At 45.0% G+C, this 21,791-nt stretch overlaps 1 protein-coding gene across 1 annotated transcript; it reads left to right on the plus strand.

Moving 5' to 3' along the window:
- Window positions 1–638: 638 nt before the first annotated feature.
- Window positions 639–17,792, plus strand: PLIN5 (perilipin 5). The gene is made up of 8 exons (XM_051971853.1): window positions 639–728; window positions 3,069–3,161; window positions 3,508–3,703; window positions 6,487–6,569; window positions 7,395–7,626; window positions 9,697–9,893; window positions 11,385–11,495; window positions 16,188–17,792. Exons 2-8 carry the CDS (start codon window positions 3,087–3,089, stop codon window positions 16,725–16,727), a joined length of 1,434 nt encoding a protein of 477 aa, XP_051827813.1. The 5' UTR covers window positions 639–728; window positions 3,069–3,086; the 3' UTR covers window positions 16,728–17,792.
- Window positions 17,793–21,791: the final 3,999 nt, after the last annotated feature.

The raw sequence follows: 21,791 nt of genomic DNA on the forward strand, positions 1-21,791 counted from the left end.
CGGTGGCAGGAGAAAGGGATAGGGGGGAACCTCAGTCAGGAGCTGAATCTCCCGCGGAAAGGAGGGGCAGGTCGGAGGGGAGTGCAGCATGAGAAGGAAAATCCTAAGGGAATCTGCGTCCCTATAGTCCCATTGCCAAGGTAACCGCAGAGCTAGCTCCGACTAGGGATGTGACCGGAATTTCGGGTCTGATTGCCGTCACGATTATATGCTGTGTAATTTCAGGACACCCCTGACTCCTGTCTCAGCCCCATTCTCCTTCCCTGAATGGGGAGAAAAGAAAAGGAAAATGGGGAACTTCAATTCCACTCTCCTCAGAGAACCCCTCAAAACGGAGCCTTCCACATCTTGCCCCATTTCTCCGGCTGTCCCAAGGACCAGAGGAAGGGTTAATTGAGGGATAAGCCCAAACTCGGCCCCTCTCTGGGAGCTGGGGGTGTTGGGGAGGGAAAATGACCCCGCCCACAGTCCGGCCCTCCCGATTGGCCAGGGCGTGGGACTCCGCCCTCGTCCCTCGCTGTCCTTGGGCCGGGAAGAGGTGGGGGTGGGGAGGGTACCCCGGGAGGGTGTCCCTATAAGGCTGTAGCAAAGCAAGTGAGGCTCTAGGAAGCTGAGTCTGGGGTCCAGCAGAGGTGGGGGAAGCGGGGCAGTGGAAGGTGCAGAAGTACCCAACTGACCGACCGACAGCCGCGCTGGAGGTCGCAGATTCCTCAGGGGGAGCCGGGCAGGTACTGGATCCGACGTGTAGTCCGAGTGAAGTCCCGGAGGTGTCCAGTTCGGCTAGGCGTACTGGGGCAGCGCAGGGAGAGGAAGGATGGAATCTTAGGGCGCCTTGGGGAGCGAGGGGCGCGAGCGCCCGGGCAGAGGGCTTGGGGAACCTCCGGGGGAGGGGAGGCGGGTAGATGGCCCAGCCAACCGGCCCTTGGCCCACTTGACTGACCCGGGGAACCCAGTTGGGCCCTTGCCAAAGAAGGAGAGAGCTTAACCCAGTGCATCCAGCGAAGGGGAAGGGGGGAGGTAAGGCAAAGATCAAAGTCCCCGTGATTCTCCCTCCAGGGAGCCCCTCAAGAAGCTGTGGGTTGACTAGCCCTTCCCGGACACCGGTAAGGGCAGTGTGGTACAGTGAAAAGAACTCTAGCCTGCGAAGGAGAAAACCCAAAATTCAAATCCTATTTTTGATGTTTGCTACTATGGGGAGCCCAAGGTCACTAAACCTCCTTGGGTCTCAGTTTCCTCATTTGTAAAAGGGGGGAGAATTGGTTCCAGGTCCCTTCTAGCTCTGAATCTATGCTCTTTCTCCTGCTATCTTCAAGCTCTAATATTGTCTTCCACATTCCTTCTCCATTGACTTCTTCAGCTTGATCCTTCTGTCTCCTGTCTTGTCCCTTTTCCTTAGTTCCCTAGACATCCCTCCCTCCCAGTGTCCTCCTTGGGGCAGCTAGGGGGCACAGTGAATAGAACACAAGCCTTGGAGTCAAGAGCACCTGAGTTCAAATCTGGCCTCAACACTTACTAGCTATGTAACCTTGGACTAGTCACTTAATCCTAATTGTCTTCAAAAAACAATAATAACAAAAGCCTAGTACCCCTCCTCTACCAGAGTCCAGGATCTGGAGCCAGGGGACCTGGGTTCCAATTGTGGTTTTGCTGCTTTCTAGATGATGATCTTGGACAAACCACAACCTGTCAGAGCCTTAGTTTTTCATTCATCAAATGCTAAGGTTGGACTTGATGCTCTCAGAGATTCCTTTTGGCTGTAAATTCTAAATCCAATAAACCCATTTCTTCTTGCTTTTTCCAATGTCCTCTCCTCACTGAGATGCATGGTTTCCTGAACTAAGGATCAAGAAGTAAGAGATGTGCTGTGCCCCCAGACAGTTGTCCAGCTACCAGGTTACGATTTTCCTTCATCAGAAAGCCCTAGACTGCCTCTTGACACTGAATAGGCCTGATTCTTGGGAGCTCCAAGACTACTAGAAATCCTTTCCATTTACTGGGGCTCCAAAGAAACTCTGGGCCAATGGTCTGAAGGAAACCACTTGTTGTTCTTGGGGTACCATTAGGACATTATTCAACATCCTGTCCCAACAGAAGAGATCTCTGGATCAATAGTCAGTGCAGCTGGGGTCAGGTCCCAGCCCTGCCTCTGACTGGCTGTCATTCTCTCTGGACCAGGGTCCCTCTCAACCTCTCCATTCCCAATAGAGAACTCATTCCAACCTCCAAGTCAAATTCTAGCATTTTTGTTCCTGAGTTCTGTATGCAATCTTTCTTTCACTCTAGTAAGAAAAAACTGGCCACTCTTTTTTTCTGTTTTTCTTGGATTTTTTTTCACTCTAGATAGATAAATAGGTAGATAGAAATATATATACATATATATAAAGAGAGAGGTATGGATATATATATGTGTGTATATATATATATATATAGAGAGAGAGAGAGAGAGAGAGAGAGAGAGAGAGAGAAAGAGAGAGAGAGAGAGAGAGAGAGCGCTGGAGAAAGATGACATATTTATATATCATGTTTGTCCACCTCTGTCTTTCTGTCTCTTTGTCTGTGTGTCTCTGTCTGTCTGTCTGTCTCTGTCTCTCTTTCTCCATCTCACTCTCTTTCTCAATTCAGAGCTCTAAGCCAAGTTAGATAACATTTAATAAGAAGCTTCTCCGAGTTCTTTTTTCAAATAAATAGGATCGAAAACTCAATTAACTAGCTCAACATCTTCCAAAGTGTTTTCTTAGACTCTCTAGATGGAGCAAAGATGATTAATCCCATTTTTTCGAGACCACCAAAGTCCAGAAAAAAAGGGGCTTGCCCATTATCACACACAGTGAGTCAGAAGCAGAGCAAAGTCCAGATCTCAGATCTCTTGATTCACAGCTAGGACTCCTTCAGGGACATGACTTGGATTTGACCATAGAGTTTAAAATTAAAAGGCAGGGGGGTCCAAGAATAAATTAAGTGCCAGGGATCGATGAGGATAATCTCACCACTCAATGCCAAATCTGATTATCCCACAATGGGGATGATCTCTCCCCTCCATACTAAATCTCTCTACCCTTGTTTCCCAGGGTGACTCCTTGGCCACTATGTCAAAAGAAGAGGAACAGCAACCTGATTCTGGCCCAGTGGAGGAAGAACAGCAGCCCCAGGCCAAGGACAGGGTAAGTGAAGCCCAGATTACTGGCAGCACTAGCTGCCCCAAAAGGCTGGAAGGGGGAGCAGGAAAGAGCAGAATTTCATCTCCCCCAACCAGCCCTCTTCATCCTCCTGAGCAGGACAAGCTATCAAATGAGATAATATTTGTAAAGCACTTAGCACACTAATAACTCTTTCTTTCTTTCTTCCTCCTTTCTCACCTAGAGCCACCTGCTACTCTACCAAATAATCTTAAAAACCCCTTCCCTGCTTTGGGGGGGAGGTGGAGACATGAGTAGGAACCTCACTTTCAGCATCCAGGGAAGTCTGGTGCTGGAGCCGTGAGCCTCCAGCCCTGCTTTCTCTCCTCAGGACCTGGTGAGCCGAGTGGTCAGTCTGCCTTTGGTCAGTACCACCTTTGCCAGGGCGTCAGCCGCATACAGCTCTGTGAAGGAGAACCACCCGTATCTCAATTCCCTTTGTGGACTGGCTGAGCGCAGCCTTCAGGGCCTCACCACCAGAGCTGCCCAAGGGGCCCAGCCCCTCCTCAACTTGCTGGAGCCACAGAGTAAGTATCCTGGGCACTTTTCACCTCTCCCCACTTTTCTGCAGGGACTCTAACAGCTTCCCTCAGCCCTCCTCTCTCCCCCTCCCTCCCCCACTGACCCTAAGAGAACCAGCTTTCTATGCTTGAGGTTTCTTTCCTTCCTCCTTCTGCCCCTATTCTCCCCCTTTTCTTTTCTCCTCCCTCTCCTGCTCTCTCCCCCTTTTTTCCCTCTCCCCTTCTCTCCTTCCTGGCCCATTGGGTTCCCAGCCACTAGGATTCGTTCCTGAGCTGCCCTTGCACAGTTTATCCTTGCGCTTACTGGCCAGGGAGTCAGGGCCTCCTGCCCATCCAGGCCCAAATATCCCCCCTCCCGTTCTGTAAGAGGATGGGATCAAGAGTGGGGCGGGACCCCCAGATGAGGGGGGGAGGAGAACCTCCACAGGGAAGGGGCTCTGGGACAACTTAAGCTGTGGGGCTCCATCGAGCAGCTGGCTACAGCTCACAGGTGACCTTCTACCTAGTTTGAGTGAGAAATAGCCATCACCTTGGCATTTGCAGTGACCTTCACTTGGGCTCTGTGGGAGGGGGAGGCTGCGAGGGTCTATCCTTAATGGTAGCTCAGAGCGCCCCCTGGAGCATCTCTGCCGGTATAACGGTTCCCACAGTACTTGCCGCTCGGGTTTCACCAACCCCCAAAGTCCCAGCATCCCAGCTCATCCTTTTCCCTGGGGGGACGCGGGCTTCTGCTTTTCAGACTGAACATCTCTCGGAGTCTCGGGACATCTCTGTTTTTTAGACTGTGAATCTGTCTCTGTCTATTCAAACTCAACAAACATTTAAGCTAACCCCACTCTGTGGGGGATTCTGTTCTGTCTGTTCCTTTGTCCCTCTGTGTCCTGGCCAAGCCCTGCTCAGTTTTCCCAGCCTCCTCCTCTGTTTTCCAAATTTTCCCAGAGATACAGAGATGGAAATGGCAGTCCCTGACCTCAGGAACTTACTGAAGGATATGAAAATAAGCATTACATAGGTGATAAAAGCACAGAGACACCCAGGCTGAAGCAATCAGGAGAAAAGCTGCACAGAGAAGATCCTAAGGATCTTAGGAAAAACAGGACTGCAGCTTGCCTGGGGGTGCCAGGCTGAGAAAGAAATGGGGCATGGGTTGTGGAATCCTTGAATGCCAGATTTTCAAAGGTCTTGAATCTCAAGTTGGAGAAGGAACTTGAGTTTGGGTAATAGGGCAACTCAAAAGATTTTTTAAAACAGGAAAATGATATGGTCAATTTGTAAATTAGAAAGATAATTTTGAGACCAGGTAGGTCTATTGTGTGCAATCATATCTTTTTGGGGGGCAATTCACCCTGGAACTAATTAAAAAGATGTAATTTCATTGTATCTATAAATTATGGTTAACTTCATGATGTAGTAGTGGAAAAAACATTCATTAAGCACCTCCAATCACTTTACCTATATCTCCTCCCAGCCACCCTGGAAATAGATGCTATTATTATCATCCCCATTTTACATTTGAGGAAACTGAGGTAAACAAAGATTATTAAATGATTTTCTCAGAATCACATAGCTAATAAGTGTCTGGGCCAGATATGAATTCAGGAATTCCCAACTCCAGGACTCTCTCCACTGTACCACCTGTCTGAGCACTGGATCTGGATTTACAAAGAGCCAAGTTCAAAATCCCAGTTCTAATCACCCATATGACCCTCGGCAATCTCCTTCCCCTTTCTGGACTGGTTCCCTCCTCCTCCATAGAAAAAAGGTTCAGGCTACATCATCTCTTAATATCCTTTCTAGTATTAAAGTCTGGATTCTATGAAATAATTCCCCTAAATAGGTCAAACTTACCAAGAGGTTTCGTAAAAGACATGTTATCAATTTGTCCAGTCTTCCTATGACTTCTTTTGTAGCTTGTTTCATTTGTGGAGCCCAAGCTTGGGAAGCTGAAGCAGAGAAGAAAAGTAGGTCTATGTCATTATGAGCAGACAAAGTGATTCAGTTAGTTCTCAGACCTCCTTAGAATTTATTTTCTCTCAGTTTGTACATGTACTTCTCTTTCTCCCATTCTGAGTCTCAGTTTCTCAGTGTGTGCAAAGAAAGTGTCGGTCTCTTTGTCTCTTCTCTTTCTGACTTTTTAAACAGAATTATGCCTAACTTTCTGTCCCTGGAGATAGGTGACAGGACACATACCTTGGAATCAACTTTCTTTTTTTTCTCTTCTTTTCTTTTTCTTTTTCTTTCTTTTTTTTTTTTTTTTTTTACAGAGGCCATTCACATGCTCTATCCACTGCTGATTGATCTGGTTTTGACTAGCTCCATTTCTGAATTAACCTGCTTTGTCCTTCCTGAGATGGGCTCCCAAGGGGTCCCCATCCCGGTGTCAGTCTTTTAGCTCACTGCAAATCAGAACTCCCAAATTCTGAATCATCCACCAGAGTCATCGTCCCACTAATACATAATCCCAATCTCACCCCAATCAGCACTTTAAAGATCACTCACATGGCAAGGGAGTGGAAAAGGCTGCCCTCTCGTGGACAAAGAGAGATCCGGACTCCAGGAGTGATGGGGCAATGGGGAGCAGGTTACCTGCCAAATTTAGCCAATTTGTTTGTTTGTGTTTTTTTTAATTAGATGCTAAGCCCAATTGTTTCTAACTGCTAAAGGAGCACAAGTGCCGATCCCTAAATTCCTGTAAAAGCTACAGCTACCCTGCGCTCACTCTTAACTCTGGGGATGTTCGTGGCTGGGTAATAGTCTCTTCCTGACTGCATATGTCTGTGTCTCTCCAGTTACTTCAGTGAACAAATACGCCTGCAAGGGCCTGGACAAGCTGGAGGAGAAGTTGCCCTTCCTCCGGCAGCCCTCTCAAGAGGTATGCTGGGACACGTAGAGAGGAGTTATAGTAGAGAAGGTGGGACCCAAAGAGGAGTTGGGGTGGGTCTGAAGACAGAATGATGAGGCAAGGAATTAGGGGGTCTTTGGGCTGAGGAGAGCCTGAGACTCAGCCCCATTCTCCTGTGGCGTGCTCTGGGGCTGGGCTTCAGAGAAGTGCCATTTTTACCGACTGAAAACAAATATCAATTAATTTTGCTAATATTTATAAGGAGAAAAGGTGGGAAGTCACTTCTTTCAGGAGATAGGGAAGAAAAGACAAGTAATTTCTCCGAGGTCCCATAGCAGATGAGAGTTGGAAAGGAAATGGGGAGTCATGACCTCTAACTCGGGGATCTGATGTAGGAATGTCGGGGAGTGCCAAGGGTAGGTAACAAATTGCCAGGAACATGTAAGGAAAGAAACTCAGGAGTCCTGAACCACAGCCCAGAATTTTACAGTAGAAGAATCAAGTCAGAATGTAGAAAGCCTCCTGGATTTTGAGTCAGTTCTGGATTTGGACCCAGGTGCTCCTATTTAATACCATACCCTGAATGATTCTGGCAAGCCATTGGACTTCTTGATCCTTGCTCTCTTTATCTGCAGAATGGGTAAATAACCTTATTGTCCCTTAGACCCCAGAGACCTTAGTTTTGAAGAAAGAAGGAGGGGAGATTTGGGCTGGTAGGGAATTGTGATTGCTAGCCAAGAATCCAGGAAAAAAAGCAGAATATTTCTGGGTCCAGAGGTATTGGATAGAGAAAGGATAGAATCTGAGTTGCTTTGTCTGCCAGGATCTCAAGCTCAGCACCTTCCCTCTCATTAGGTGGTGACATCGGCCAGAGACGCAGTAACCAGCAGTGTAACAGGAGTGGTGGGCCTGGCCCAGAAAGGTCGGCGATGGAGTGTGGATCTGACTCGTTCGGTTGTGACCAGTGGGGTAGACACAGTCATGAGCACCCGCATGGGACAGATGGTGACCAATGGTGTGGATGTCATGCTGGGCAAGTCTGAAGAACTAATGGATCACTTTCTACCTATGACTGATGAGGAACTTGGTGAGGACTTGGTACATGACCTGGAAATGATCAAGCAGAGACAATAACAATAATGACAGTAATCTGGGATAGATCCAGCACTATCTAATACTAGACAGGTCACTTGAGCCTGGATCCCTCAATGTCTCTGTTTCCCCATCTGTAAAATGATCATCATAATACTTATGCTCCCTTACCACAGGGTGCTCATGAGGAAAGCCTATAAACTGTAGAGTGCCATATAAATGCAAGCTATATTGTAAATGGCCCACTTTATTTCATTTGATCCTCATAGCAACTCTATGGCATAAATAGTACAATCATCTTCTCATTCTACAGATAAGGTATCTGAGGCAGAGAAGTAGAATGATTCCCTCAAGGACCCACAGATAGAATATTATGGCTCCCAAGATTACATTCAGTGCTCTTTCCACTAGATCACATCCTGAGTTCACAAGATCTTTGAATTACTGAATCATAGAATTATGAAAATCCTTGGAGTAGAATGTTAGAATATAAGGTCAGATCAGAAGAGGCCTTAAAGACCATCTAGCTCAACCCTCTGTTTTTACAGGCAGAGAAACTGAGTCCCAAGAGAGTAAATGATTTTTGCAAGATCACAAAACTGGTCTCTTAGATCCTAACAAAGTAGTCAATTGTGTTCTATAAATAGAGCTCTGGGCCTTGCGGGATAGAATCAGGCCAGGGCCAGATGGGCAACATGCACATGTGTAGGAGGCCATTTCCTCTTACTCCTCAGTGAGCCTGAGGAATCTCCATCAATCATAGGATCCCAGATCTGGAGCCGAAAAGGCCCTTAGAAGCCATCTAGTGCAACCCACTCATTTCATAGATGAGGAAATTGGCTCCAGGTAGATTAAGAGGTTTACCAAATGAACAGGTAGCAAGCATCAGACGTTAGATATAAACCAGATTCTCTGATTCAAAAAGGAATATGGCAGTACAGTGGGAAAGTCTGGTCCCAGCTATGACACTGGCTTCTTGCATAATCCTGGGCAACTCATATCTCTCTGGGCTGCAGTTTCCTCATCTGTAAAATGAGACAGGGATGGAAGAGAAGAAGAAGATTGTAGGAGTCTGAGAAGAGAAAGAAATATAGTGCAGAGGAATAAATCTGGGCTGGGAGGCAGGAAACTTGGCTTCTGGTCTGCACTCTAACTTGATGTGTGACTTTAGGCAAGTCGCTTCTCCTGTCTTCAGCTCAGTTTCTTTTTTTGAGATGGGGAAATAATCCCTGCCTAGATTCCCTCCCAGTAGTGATGTGAAGATTAAATGAGGGGATAAACAGAAAAGGCATTCAGAATCTTAAGCTTCTCAAATCTCAGAGTTTGGGATTCAGACCTTTGTAAACTGTCAAGTAATTTGTCAAGGATGAAACACATACAGTGATAGCAGCATAAGCAAAAGCTTGGAGGCAGGAATAAGCGGATTGTCTCTGGAGAAATTAGTAAGAAGCCCAGTTTGAAGCAGATTTATGTGACAGTTTGGGGGTGGCAATGGGAACATGAGACTTAAGGTTAGATTATGTTTCAAATGGAAAGATCAGTGAATTAAGAGACGGAGAACTTGGATTCACTCTGTCATTTATCTAGCTGTGGGACTCTGAGCAAGATACTATTCTTTATGGACCTCAGTTTACCCATATGTAAAACAAGTGGGTTGGATTAGACCAGAGATGTCCAACATGAAGCCTGGGGCCAGCATAGTTTTTGCAACATTCCCTAGTACAATCAAACTAAATTAAAATGTAATTGGGAAATATTTAACAAAATACACTAGGATATCAATAATATTAATGTGCAGATTTCTAAAGCCACCCGTGACCTGCAGGGATTCTTATGTTCAGTTTAATGATCCCTGTTTCTATTTGAATATGACATCCTTAGCCTAGGTAATCGCTGAAGACCCTGACAAGTAACTCTGGTTTCTCCAACCTCCCCTCCCTCATACCAAGGGTTCAGTCTCCCTTGATTTCCAATAAAGTTAAGGACTAGATGTTGGAAAGGGATGTTGGCCCCAGTGCCCATCTCAGAACAAGAGTCCCTAAATCACAGTTTTTCTGGGCCATAGATGAGCTGGCTGCAGCAGCAGAGGGTGGCTCCCTGGCTCCAGGAGCTGACCAGCATCAGACAAGCTACTTTGTTCGGCTGGGATCCTTGTCATCTCGACTCCGACAACGGGCGTACCAGCATTCCCTGGGCAAACTCCGTCAGAAAAAGCATCAAGCCCAGGAATCTTTCAGCCAGCTACATGATACTCTGGAGATGGTGAGACTTCCCTCTCCTCATGCCTGGACCTTCAAAGCCACTCATCCCCACACAATGAGGGCAGCAGCAAAATTGAAATCTGTTTTCCCCTCTTTGGGTCCCTAGGACTTTCTTGCTCTCGCTTCCCTAATTTTAGTATCCAAATATTTAACCTCTCTCCGGATCTCAAATTGCCCATCTGTAAAATGGAAGATTTCTCGTTTCTATGATTCTTCTCAAATCTGCTCTCAAAAAGATCTCTGAGCTCCTCATCCACCCAGAGTCAGTCAGCCAAAAAACAGTTATTAAGCACCTGCTATGTACCCCAAACACTGTGCTAAGTAAGCACACTGGAAATACAAATAAAGGCAAAAGGCAGTCCCAGGCCTCAAGAACACAATCTAATGGAGTAAATGTCACTTCTAGGGTCCTTCTAAGGAGGAATTCTTAAAATGGAATATCTAAGGAAGAAACTGGGGATTTGAGAAAGTGAAACTCCTGAAACTCTTATCCTCCCCTTACTCTTAAGTATAAATCTTTGTCTGTATCTGACTCCTTTTTTTCTAGGCATTCAATGTTTCCTAACCCTTAAGTCTTTCACCTCCTGTCCTCAAGCTACTGTTCATTTCTCATCTTCATATTAACCAAACCTGCCTTATTCTCACCTCTGAAGTTTTGCTCACATCATTGTCTGGCCTGCAATGCCCTCCCCACCTCCAATCCCCAGTCTAACCTCCGTTCTCCAAATCCTAGCCCTTTTTCAGACTCCCTAGAGGCTGGCCCTATGTTTGGCCAGAGTCAGGGGTAGGAAGTTAAAGGAATACTTAAGAGCTTTAATCCAGTTTGGTGGAAATGTAGTGTGTATGATGGAAAATACTGATAAATAAGACTGATGAGCTATATTGTGGTGGGCTTTGAATGCCAAACTAAGAAAAAGAAACATCCCAGAACTTTATCTTCAGGGAGTTTAAGGAAGGCAGAAAAAAGATCCTGGTCTCAGGTATTTTTTCCTTCATTTCTTCTTTGTTTCTTTCTCTCTTTCCTTCCTTCCTTTCTCCCCTCTTTCCTTTCTTCCCTTTCCTTTCTTTCTTTTTTTCTCTTTCTTGCCTCAGAGAGTTCATCTTCTAATGAATAGGAAGTAGGAACCTGAAATTCCCACAATTAATACTTTGAAGGATTTGGGGGGGCTTCTCTTCCATTTCCCCCATACCCCAACTCATCCTACAAATATACCAGGATGGGTATAGTAACATACTTAGCCAAATGTGATTCACTCAACTAAAGTAGGCAGTACAGGCCACATTACTCTGCCTCTAGGATGGGGAGAGATCCACTCCTGTTGGTAAGAGTTCTCAGGGAAGGTTTCCCAGAAGTGGGGCTAGAGCTAAAGCCCTACTGTTTGGGGGGAACAACAACTCCCTGCACCCATCTAGTGCCCTTTAACGCCCAGATGTGGCACACCTGTCCTGATTCTAAGTCTCTTTCCCCCTCACCCCCCCTCTCTTGAAACAGATTCACTATATGAAGCATGGCTCCAATCACAACTTCCAGGGGGGTGAGGGAAGGCTGCAGAAGCTGTGGCAAGAATGGAGTCACCAGGACAAAGAAAACTACCAGAGCCAGGTAATGCAATTCAGGGCCTGACCACTCCCAGGATGTAATGGGATTCAGGGGCCTTATCCAGGTCATATTCATTCCCAGGGCACCTGTCTGGAAGTAGGGCTGGGACAAGAAGCTTCCTGGTCTAGCTGAGATGATTCCCTGGAGCTAATTTTCCCTATCTAACACAGCTGGATAGCAAGTAGGTAGAATGTTGGATTTGGAGTCAAGAAGTACCAAGTTCAAAAATAATCTCAGACACTTATTAGCTACGTTACCCTTAGCAAGTCACTTCACCCTGTTTGCCATGGAGAAGGAAATGGCAAGCCACCATCTTTGCCAAGAAAATTATAAATGGGGCCAGGAGCAGTCAGACACAACGGAACAACAAGAGGTGAATTAACTTAGGGAAACTGCCACATCCCCATAAAGCAGCCAGGTTTGATGAAGGAGCACTGGATCTGTGGCAGAAGGCTGAGTTAGAATCAGAACAAGTGTCCCTAAATCACAATTTTTCTGGGCCATAGATGAGGCTGTGTAATTTGGAACAAATTTTTCAAATTCTCTGGGTGTTTCCCCATCTATAAAACAAGGCAGTTAGATTGGATTTCCTTTTCTGTTCTAAACTTTATGACCTTAAAAATCCAGGTACTGACATTTATTAACCTGAAATCTACATTAGGTCAGGGACTGTCTTTCCTGAGCTGTCCAAAAGGCAGTGTGTGATGTAGGACTCTGGTTGAAATGGCTCAGGACAAACTGGAGACAAGTTTATTGATCGGAGAATTGTTTGCATAGAAATGGTCATTGAATTAACAAAAATTAAAGAGATTACCAACTTAGTAAAGTAGGGGGAAAGATCAGGAAAGAACTTTAAGAATTACCCATGTATAGTGGACTTCAACCAGCAAAGAAAACTGATAAAAAGAACAGAGAGAGATAGAGAAGCAGAGAAAGAAACAGAGACAGAGACAGAGGCAAAGAGAGACTGAGAGACAAAGAAAGAGGCAGAAAGAGAAACAGAATATCATGAAATCTAGAAGGCAGGGCATATCCAGGAGGAAATCATGATCATTGGGAGAAAACAGTGACGAGATATCAAGAAGACCATTTGATTTGGCGATGAAAATATTGGCAAATTTGAAAAGGGCAATTTCTCTTGAATGATGAGATCAGAAGCCAAAATACAGAGGGTTTAGAGCAAAGTGAGAAGAGAGGATATAGAAGCACATCTTGTAAATGGATTTATCCAACAGTTTACTAGGAGACGAAAAGGAAAACAAGTATAGGATGACAAACTAGCAGGGATAATAAGATTAAATGAGAATTTTTAGGAATGAGGGAGATGCAGAAATGTTTGTACATATCTGGAAAGCAGCCAGTCAACAGGAAGATGTGAAGATAAGAGAGTGACCAGGAGTCATAGATGCTACATTATGGTGAACCCCATTATGCCCAAGAGGATAAGCGATGGACCTACCCCAAGGGATGGACTTTCACTTTTAAGAAAAAGAATGGGAATGGAGTTTCCCATAGCAGAGCTTCAAACCTGGCAGTGGGATAGTCTAGTACTCTTTGGGAATACACTTCAGTGGTGTTCTATTCATCAAATACTTATTGATAGAGGAAAAAAAATGATCCAGTCCCCTGTCCTTAAGGAGCTCCTGGTAGGGAGGGAAAGACATGTACACAAAGACACGTGATAAAAAGTAGAAAGAATGTGATAGGATAGAGGGCAGGTGCAGACAAAATACTATGAATAATAAATAAGGAGGCTTGTTCAAGGCATAGGAACAAAACAATATATTTCTAGGGATTTCACACAAGCAGCTGAACAATGAGATAAGCAGGTCATAGCTGTGGATGCAGAGCAGATTGGGAATGAAAAAACCCATAGCTGCCAAGGAGACCACCTCAGTGGGGACTCAGGAAAAAGCCTTAACCAACATGACATCTGGTAGTTTCGTATTTTAACTAGTGAATCTTACCAAACAGGTGCCAAGATCTGTTTTTGTACAGAGGAAAAATCCAGTGTCCCCTAAACTTGGCAAAGATCCAGGTACCAATATTTAGTTATAGCTTATAAGAATGCATGGAGGCAGAAGGCAGCAGATGGAATTCAAGGAATAGCCAGTGAAGGGGAGGAAGGAGATATATGGTTTATAAAGTAACATTAGAGCCAGATTATGAAGTCCTTTGTACATTAAATTAAGTCTTTATCTTATCCTCTAGGCAGTAGGGAGCCATAGAAGGTTTTTGAGCCATGGAGTGACCAGCTAAGACCTTGTTTTAGGAAAATGAATGAAGTATGTGGAGGGCAAGTTGGCAAGGGTAAAACTAGAGGCACAAAGGCAGAGAGAATGATAAACTGGGAACAGATTTAAGAGGGCATTTATTTCCTTTTATGTGAGGAAAGCAAGGCTCATGGAAATAAATACTTCCCTTAGATTATATAGTTGGTATGTAGTTGGTATGTAACTCTAGGCCTGATGTCAGTAGAGACTTTATTTCAAATCTCTTTGAATATATTAACTTCATGAAAATGAACAAATCACTAAAGCTCCCTGAGTCTCTCTTTTTCAATCAATAAAATGGGGGTAATACCAGTAGTAGTTGTTCATCTTATCTGAGTCTTCATGACCCCATTTGGGGTTTTCTTGGCAAAGACATTGGAGTGGTTTGCCCCTTGCTTTTTCAGCTCATTTTTACAGGTGAGGAACTGAGGCAAACAGGGTTAAATGACTAGCCCAGAGTCACAAAACTTAGTAAATGTCTGAGGCAGGATTTGAACTTATCTTTCCCCCTAGTGGCCCATAATACCTATTTCAGAAGGTTGTTTTAAGGATGAATGAGGAAGGATACATTGACTATCTTTGTATAATGCAATATACTGTTAGTTATTTAGTAATAATTGGAAATGTAAAGATCAGAACCTTGAGAAGAGGTTGAAATTAAAGATACAGATTTGGAAATCATTTGCATAGAAATATTTTCTAATTTAAGGCATAGGATAAGAAAGAGGCCTAAAACAGCTTTGAGGGATGCCCATACTCAGGAGGAGATGGGAGGGTTGGAACAGAATTAGGACTTCTCAATGATCAATACTGAATAGATAAGTGAGGCATTTATTAATCACTTATTGCATGCAAAGCACTTTGTTAAGTGTCAGAGACACAAATGGAAAAGTCAGACAAGTTCCTACTCTGACAAAGTTCCCACTCTAATGGAGGAGACAATACTTTGGGAAGTTTTCGGCATCAAATCAAAAGGAAAGGTCTCTTGATCCTTATGATACAGCTGCAAAGCAGATGAGAATCCTTCTCTATTAATGTCATCTCCACTTGATCCTGGTGCCTTTGTATCAAGGAAATAGGATGGTGATGTGGTACAGAGAAGGTTTCCAACAGAAAAAATGAAGGGGGATGAGTTATCCATAAGCCCTTTCAAATATTGAGTGGGATGGGTTTGAAAGTAAGGTGGGTGAAGAAAAAAAAAGAAAATCTAATGAGTAAATCTGAAGTCCTACTTGAGTTCAAAAAAGCATCTGTCCAAGAATAGGATGGGGAGAAAGTGTGGCTAGCAAGCAATTTAAGTAAGAGAGATCTGGATGCCTTAGCATGCTGCCTGCTCTCCATCAGTCTACAGTGTGGGCAATAGCCAGCAGAGTGGCTGTACTGGGCCAGAAGAGTTCAGAATATGAGATATCTTCCCCTGAAAGTCTATGTTCCATGCTGAGTACCACATTATAGAAGAACCACACTGACAAACTGAAACATATGGAGAGAAGGGTAACCTTACTTAGACAAGCAGAGGAGTCGAACCCACACATTGTCTGAGGGAGGCTGGCAGTTCTCCCCAGGGCAACCTGAACCACATTAAAATGGAATTGGGAAACATTTAATTAAATATTCAACAAAACAAAATGGAATTGGGAAATATTTAACAAAATTAAAATATTTAATAAAATAAAAAATATAAATATAAAATCAAAAAACAGATCCCATTGCAGTTTAAAATAAGCTAATCTGGAGCCAATGGGGATACTTTATGTATGGATTAATGACTCTGTTTTCATTTGAGAGTTAATGGATTTGGAATCAGGAAGATCTGAGTTCAAATTTTATCTTAGCTGTGTGACCCTGAGCAAGTCAATTAATTCTGTGTCAGCCTAAGTTTACTCATCTGTAAAACAGAGACAATAACACTGCCTCCCACTCCAATGGTGGTAAGGATCAAATGAAGTAATGTATAAAGGGCTTTTTGCAAACTTGCAAGGACTGTACAAATGCTAGCCTCACATTATTAAAGCTAGCAGAAAATGGAGACTAGGCCCTAATGAGGACTCATTGAAACAAATGTTCATCCTGGGGAAGGGAATTCTTAGCAAGGTGAGGAAGAGGGAGGAGGCAGTGCCCCTTTTGAAACTATGTAGAAGGGGGATAAAAGTGTTAATTAGGAAGAATGTGGGGGGAATGAGAATAAATGCAGAGAGACCAAAGGGAAGAGCTTTCACGATGAGAGCTGAATGAACCCAAAATGAAATGGGCTGCCTCCGGAGGATGGGAGTTTCCCATTATGCAACATCTTTAAGCAGAGGCTGGATGCTAACCTGTCTGAGAGGAGGTAGTGTGGTCTCCTGTCCCCTCTGTTCTGGACTAATTCCCAGTTGGGCCTTTTTGTGACCCTGGCCAAGTTCTTGCTTCCTTCCTTCTCCAGGTAGAATCGCAGACTCTGGATCTGTCCCGAGATCTAACCCAGGAACTACAGGCCACATGTGAGACCCTGGCAGCCAGTGTCCAGGGGCTGCCCCCGGCTGTCCAGGCAAAGGTGCTGGAGGTCCAGCAGAGTGTGGAGGAGCTGCATCGGGCTTTCTCGACCGCCCGCTCCTTCCATGATCTGCCACCCGCAGTGCTGGCAAAGGGCCGGGGCCACATGATGCAAGCCCACACGACTGTGGATGAACTCCTGGAGTTTGTCATACAAAGCATCCCCCTGCCCTGGCTGGTGGGGCCCTTCTCTCCCTTGATAGTGGAGCGGCCTCATACCCCACAGGAACTGATAGACCAGGTGGATGAGGTGGTGGTAGGCCGTAGGCCCAGCTTGCTGGAGGACCGTTGGGCCAATATGGATTGGGTGGCCCAACAAGAAGCATGGCAAGCTGCACAGGAGGCAGCCCTGATGGAGGAAGTCGAACCACCCAAGGTGCCCAGCCAGGAGGTCAAGAAGGCAACAATAATGCCCGAGCTAGACTTCTGAGCGGACTCCCCTCTTGACCAATGAAGAAATATCAGCTGCTGGGTTTACAAAGGTCAGGCATCTATCTCTCCTCAGTCCTGCCCTTTCTCTAAGGGTTTCTCCAAGGGACAGGGATCCTGAAGCCCTGAAGACTTGTTTTTGCTAACCAGACCCAGATTGGTTGGGACAGTCTTTGAGCCCTTGGGAAGGGAAGGAAGTACTTGGGACAATGCAAAGGGGAAGAACCAGTCTGAGCTTGAGTTTGGATTGAAGGGATGCTCAGAGAAGAGGTGGTGACTGAATATATAAAGCTGAGGTTGATCTGCAGATAGGTGAAAATGGAAGCCAAGGATTTCCAATGAAGTTGGCTAGGGAGGGAAGGTCAATTGAAGAAGGATAAGGCTAGAACCTTGGGGAATAAGAGGGAGGAAGCATCCACAGCCAGTGAATCAGCAAAGTCTTTTCTTCCTCAAAGAGTGGTGGTTCAGATGTTCTTTCTAAAGTGGAGAAATCCACTCTCTCTGAAACTATTGGTCAGTGATTTAGAGTTCATTTTTCTAGACCATTGGAGGAAGGGAAGAAAGGAAAAAGGAAGGAACGAAGGAACAAAAGAAGGAAAGGAAAAACCTAGATTTAGAGCTGAAAGGAAGGGGAAAGGAAATAAGGAGGGAAAGGGACATAGTTTCTGCCCTCCAAAAGCTACTGATTTGGGGTACAGGATAGGGATGATATCCAGGAGCCAGTTCCTATTGCTGCCTTGACTCCACTCAGTGGGCAGTGATAAAGTCCCTGTCCTCAGGAGGGCCCACAAGCTTTAGGAACGATATATCTTCAAGACTTCAGGAGAAAAAACCAAGTTAAGTTATGGTGGCCCTCCCTTCATATCAACATCCTTCCCCATCTTCTAACTTCACCTGAATTCGAGACACTAACGACAAGCTGGCCCCAGGTCCAGCCCAAGATGGAAGTTGGGTGGGGGACAGTAATGTGAGAAGGCACACTGGGAGGACTGGGAGGGAGTGCAAGAACTGTGTGTTGTTGGCTTTCTGGGCTGCCTCTGAATAAAGTTGGTTTTATGTTGGTTAATAGTTTGGTTCTCCGATTCCTCAGTCTCCTCGACCCAGTGCACTGGAATTACTTTAAGAAGGTGGGGAGATCATCATGGTACATGGTAGTCAGGAGAGACTGCTTGGAAGGGTAGAGTCTTGAAGGTGGGAGGGCTTGGAGAAGGGCAGAGGAAAGGAAAGGGTGGAAAAAGCAAAGGCCCAGGCTGGGTTTTAACCCTGTCCCATATATCCATTCTACCCAGAAACATAGGATTCAAACATTCATGGGATAATCTGGGTGGCATTTGGAGCATAGATTTAAAAGTAGAAAGAATTTCAGAGACTGTCTACAAAAAGGGAAATTTAAGACCCAGAATGGGTAGGAGATTACTGTGGGCCACACAGGATAAAAATGAATTCAGGTCCTCTGACACAAAGGTCAATGTACTGGATTTGCAATCCTAGGAACAGGATTCGAATCTAAGGTCTGCCATTTCCTACCTGTGTAATCTCCCTGCCCTTCCATCTTTATTTTATCATTCTCTAAAATGAAGGGTTTCTACTAAGCACTTCACCAGAACCAATAATTCTATAACTGAGTTGTAATTAGAAAAAGGGAATGGGAAAGACATCTGTTTGAGAAATAACAACAGCCAGCACTTATAGAACATTTTTAGCTTTGCAAAGTACATTACATGTTCTCTCATGTGACCTTCACAACCTCTACTTAAGGTAGGTGCTATTATTATCACTAATTGATAATAATTGAGGCTGGGACAGGTTAAGTGACTTGCCCAGGATCACGCAACTAGTGTCAGGGTCAGAATTCTAATGAAGTTTTTCCTGAATCCAAGCCTAGTGCTCTAATTACTGTACTATTTAGTGACCTAATGAGGCAGTTCGGCCAAGGTACCCCAGGACTCAGATAGATGGATGCTGGTTCACATCACCTCTCATTCTCTTCCCTTTTTTCTTCTCAAGGAAGCTGGAGAACTGGCCACTAAGGGACCTGAGCTGCAAGAACACCAACTCTTTTGCTCAGGACCTAGGGAAAAATACTCTTGACCAGTCCTGACTCTTGCCACTGACTCATTGTATAAACTTAGCTGAGTCCCCTTCCCCTATCTAGCTATTTTTATCATCACCTGTGAAGTGTGGAAATAAAACATCTGTTTGGCTTCCATGCTAGGACTGTTGTGAAAATCACAGGCTCTTATGTTGAATAATGGTGAAGTACCCTCCTCCCCTGATGTTTCATTCCCAGCAGGGAGGTGATCCTGAACTCTTGAAGGCCCTCCCCACCCCATCTCCACCTCCTGGTTTCCCTGGCTTCTTTTGAGTCCCAGATAAAATCAGTCTTTTCAACTCTCTTAATTCTAATGCCTCTACTGATGGTTTCCTATTTATCCTGTATGTAACTTGTTTGTATACAATTGTTTTCCTGCTGTCTCCCCATTAGACTGAGAGCTCCTTGAGAGAAAGAACTGTCTTTTACCTTTATTTACATCCCTAGAGCTTACCATGAGGCCTGACATGTAGTAGAGAGAAGAGGGGAGGTGAGAGTGGACAAGGGAAGGAGAGAGAAGGAAAGGGAAGGTCTGAGGCCATCAGAGCTCCACTAAATTCAGTGAAGGTCACCAGTGCCCACTGAAACCCTGAGAGCCTCATTTTACTCATCCATCCCCTAAGGGACCAGCTGGAAATCTGGGCTTCCTAAAATCCTCCACATCCATGAAGGAGGAATACATTTTTCTACTGTAGCAACTTTCCAAAGACAAAGATGTTACTAAGTAACATCACGGCCCTGATCTATCTCAATGGAGTCCACATCAACAATAAGAGGAATCCCAGAAATATTCAGATCATGTGTTCTTGCATTCAAAGCAACATCAGTCCTGGAGCTTGGGTTTTTTTTTTAATTATCAGATCAGGGAGCATTAGAGGATGCTGTCCTAGGGATGAGACAAGGCTCAGAAACAAAGACAAGAGAGAGAGAGAGACAGAGACAGAGACAGAGACACAGAGAGACAAAGAAAGTCAGAGGCAGAGAAAAGAAGAGAAGGAAGAGGAAGAGGAGGAGGAGGAGAATCATACTATTTAAAAGGAAGGAAAGACTCTTAAAACCTGGATTATCAGCTGTGAAAGGATTGTAGAGACCATTTATACCCTTTATGAGTCCCTTCTCAAAAACTGCTATTAAATGCACAAAAAAATACATAGGATTACAAAAGAAACCTTTTTCCATTGAAATAAAGAACTTTTTTTCCCATTCAAGTTCATGAATCCTCCGAAATCGAGCCATCAAACAAGGGTCACTAGATACCAGATTTAGAACTTCTAATCTAGACCAATCCCCTCACTTTACAGAAGAAAAAAAAGTCCAGGGAAGGAAATGGTTTCTCCACGGTCACATAGCACAGTTAGTGGGACAGGATTGTTGGCTAATATTTTATAAGGTTGCTTTCCTGGAAACAAGCTTGTGATCTGTGGATAGATTCATCCTTATTTACAGTAAGACTCAGAAGTTAAAATACAAATTAAGTATCAGTGCTAAAGCTAGAAGATATCTTAGATTCCAATTTCTTTGTTTTACAGATGGGGAAACTGAGGCTCAAAGAAGAGGAATGATTTGGCTAGCCAGGGATCTTTCTAATATATTAGGTTATTCTCTAGTCTTGAAAGGGTAGGAGCCATTTGGGGAAGGGAAGGCAGATGGGTACTCTGTAACTGGAGAAGCAGATTTGGCAGGGAGGAAAAGTACTGGATGGCAAGTCACAGGACCTGGATTCAAATCTTAGCTCTGACACTACTGTATGACATTGAACAAGTCTCAATTTAAAATTTTGGATTTTCTGGGCCTCTTTCTTCATCTGTAAGGTGAGGAGGTAGACTAGATGATCTCCAAGGTCCCTTCTAACTCAGAATCTGTGACTCATGACTTCCCTCCTCCTTACCCCCATCAAAAGCTGCCTGAGTTCTTGCTTTCCATAGACTAAGTTATTAGGGAATGTCCACACCCACAGATCCAGGGAAGAGGTGATGCTTGGGTGGGACACCCCCTTCCATCACCCCTGGCAAGTCTTGGCTTGGAGGGAACCGAGGAAATGTGGAGAAATGGGAATTAAGGGCACTGAGCCCCAGACTGTTTAGTAAACAAGCTCAGCTGCAAGGAAACCAGGGCCTTTGAGAAAAGCTGCCCTCGCTCCCCAAGGCTGGCACAACCCACCCCCCACCCTCTGCCACCCAGACTCAGTACAAATCAAGCTCTGGAAACCACATGCTGTTGCCCCCAAAATGAGACACTTGACAACTACCTGAACCACAGGGAGTACCAGGTGATTCACCTCATTGTCCAGAGACTGATAACAACTTGCCTGAAGTCAGTAGGTGAAGAGTCCCCTTTGCTCTCTCACAAGGCAGCAACTTTGTTGTGACTATTCTTCCCTGGAATGCCCCTTCCTGCCTTCTTCAAATCTTCATTCCCCTCCATTGGGCTCAAATGCTACCTCCAGGACCACTGAGACTCCTCCAGCCCCAACTCCGCGTTTCTTCAAGTGGCTTGGGCTTATGGACTCTCCCTGCTTACCTGTGCAGCCTGGCTCCTTGGCAACATACATGGGGTGACAGCTTAGTCTTCTGTCTCCAGCACAGGGCAGACGAGCATAGGGCTGGACCCCCAAACATGTGAACTCTGTAATATTTGTTACTGGCAAGATTGGCAGCTTTTCGATTGGCCACCAGGGCAACTCCCTCAGGCCAGCCTGCAGCTTCCTCAGCCCTGCGTGCCCTCACGCACATATATACACAACAGGGTCTGGGTCAGTCATAAGATATTTTCCCTGGGGAGGGAACGGGAGGGTCTGGACAGCCTCTGCCAGACTTCTTCACTCCACCCTCCCTGTGTATTCTTCACCACCAATATTCTCCATCACATATTCTGAGACCTCACCCAATTTTGAAAGGCTATGTTCTCTATTCTAAGAGCCTCCCTAGCTCTCCCTATTCTAAGGTCCTTTGGGTTCTGACATTCTTTGTTCCA

This window comes from Antechinus flavipes, chromosome 1 (assembly GCF_016432865.1).
Source record: "Antechinus flavipes isolate AdamAnt ecotype Samford, QLD, Australia chromosome 1, AdamAnt_v2, whole genome shotgun sequence".
NCBI lineage: Eukaryota > Metazoa > Chordata > Mammalia > Dasyuromorphia > Dasyuridae > Antechinus > Antechinus flavipes.

Bases quoted from the DNA above. Each gene is read 5' to 3' on its own strand.
- PLIN5 (XM_051971853.1), top strand. From the start codon at position 3,087: ATGTCAAAAGAAGAGGAACAGCAACCTGATTCTGGCCCAGTGGAGGAA. The intron at 9,894-11,384 runs GTGAGACTTCCC...CTCTTGAAACAG, and splicing joins TACATGATACTCTGGAGATG to ATTCACTATATGAAGCATGG. The intron at 11,496-16,187 runs GTAATGCAATTC...TTCCTTCTCCAG, and splicing joins AAGAAAACTACCAGAGCCAG to GTAGAATCGCAGACTCTGGA.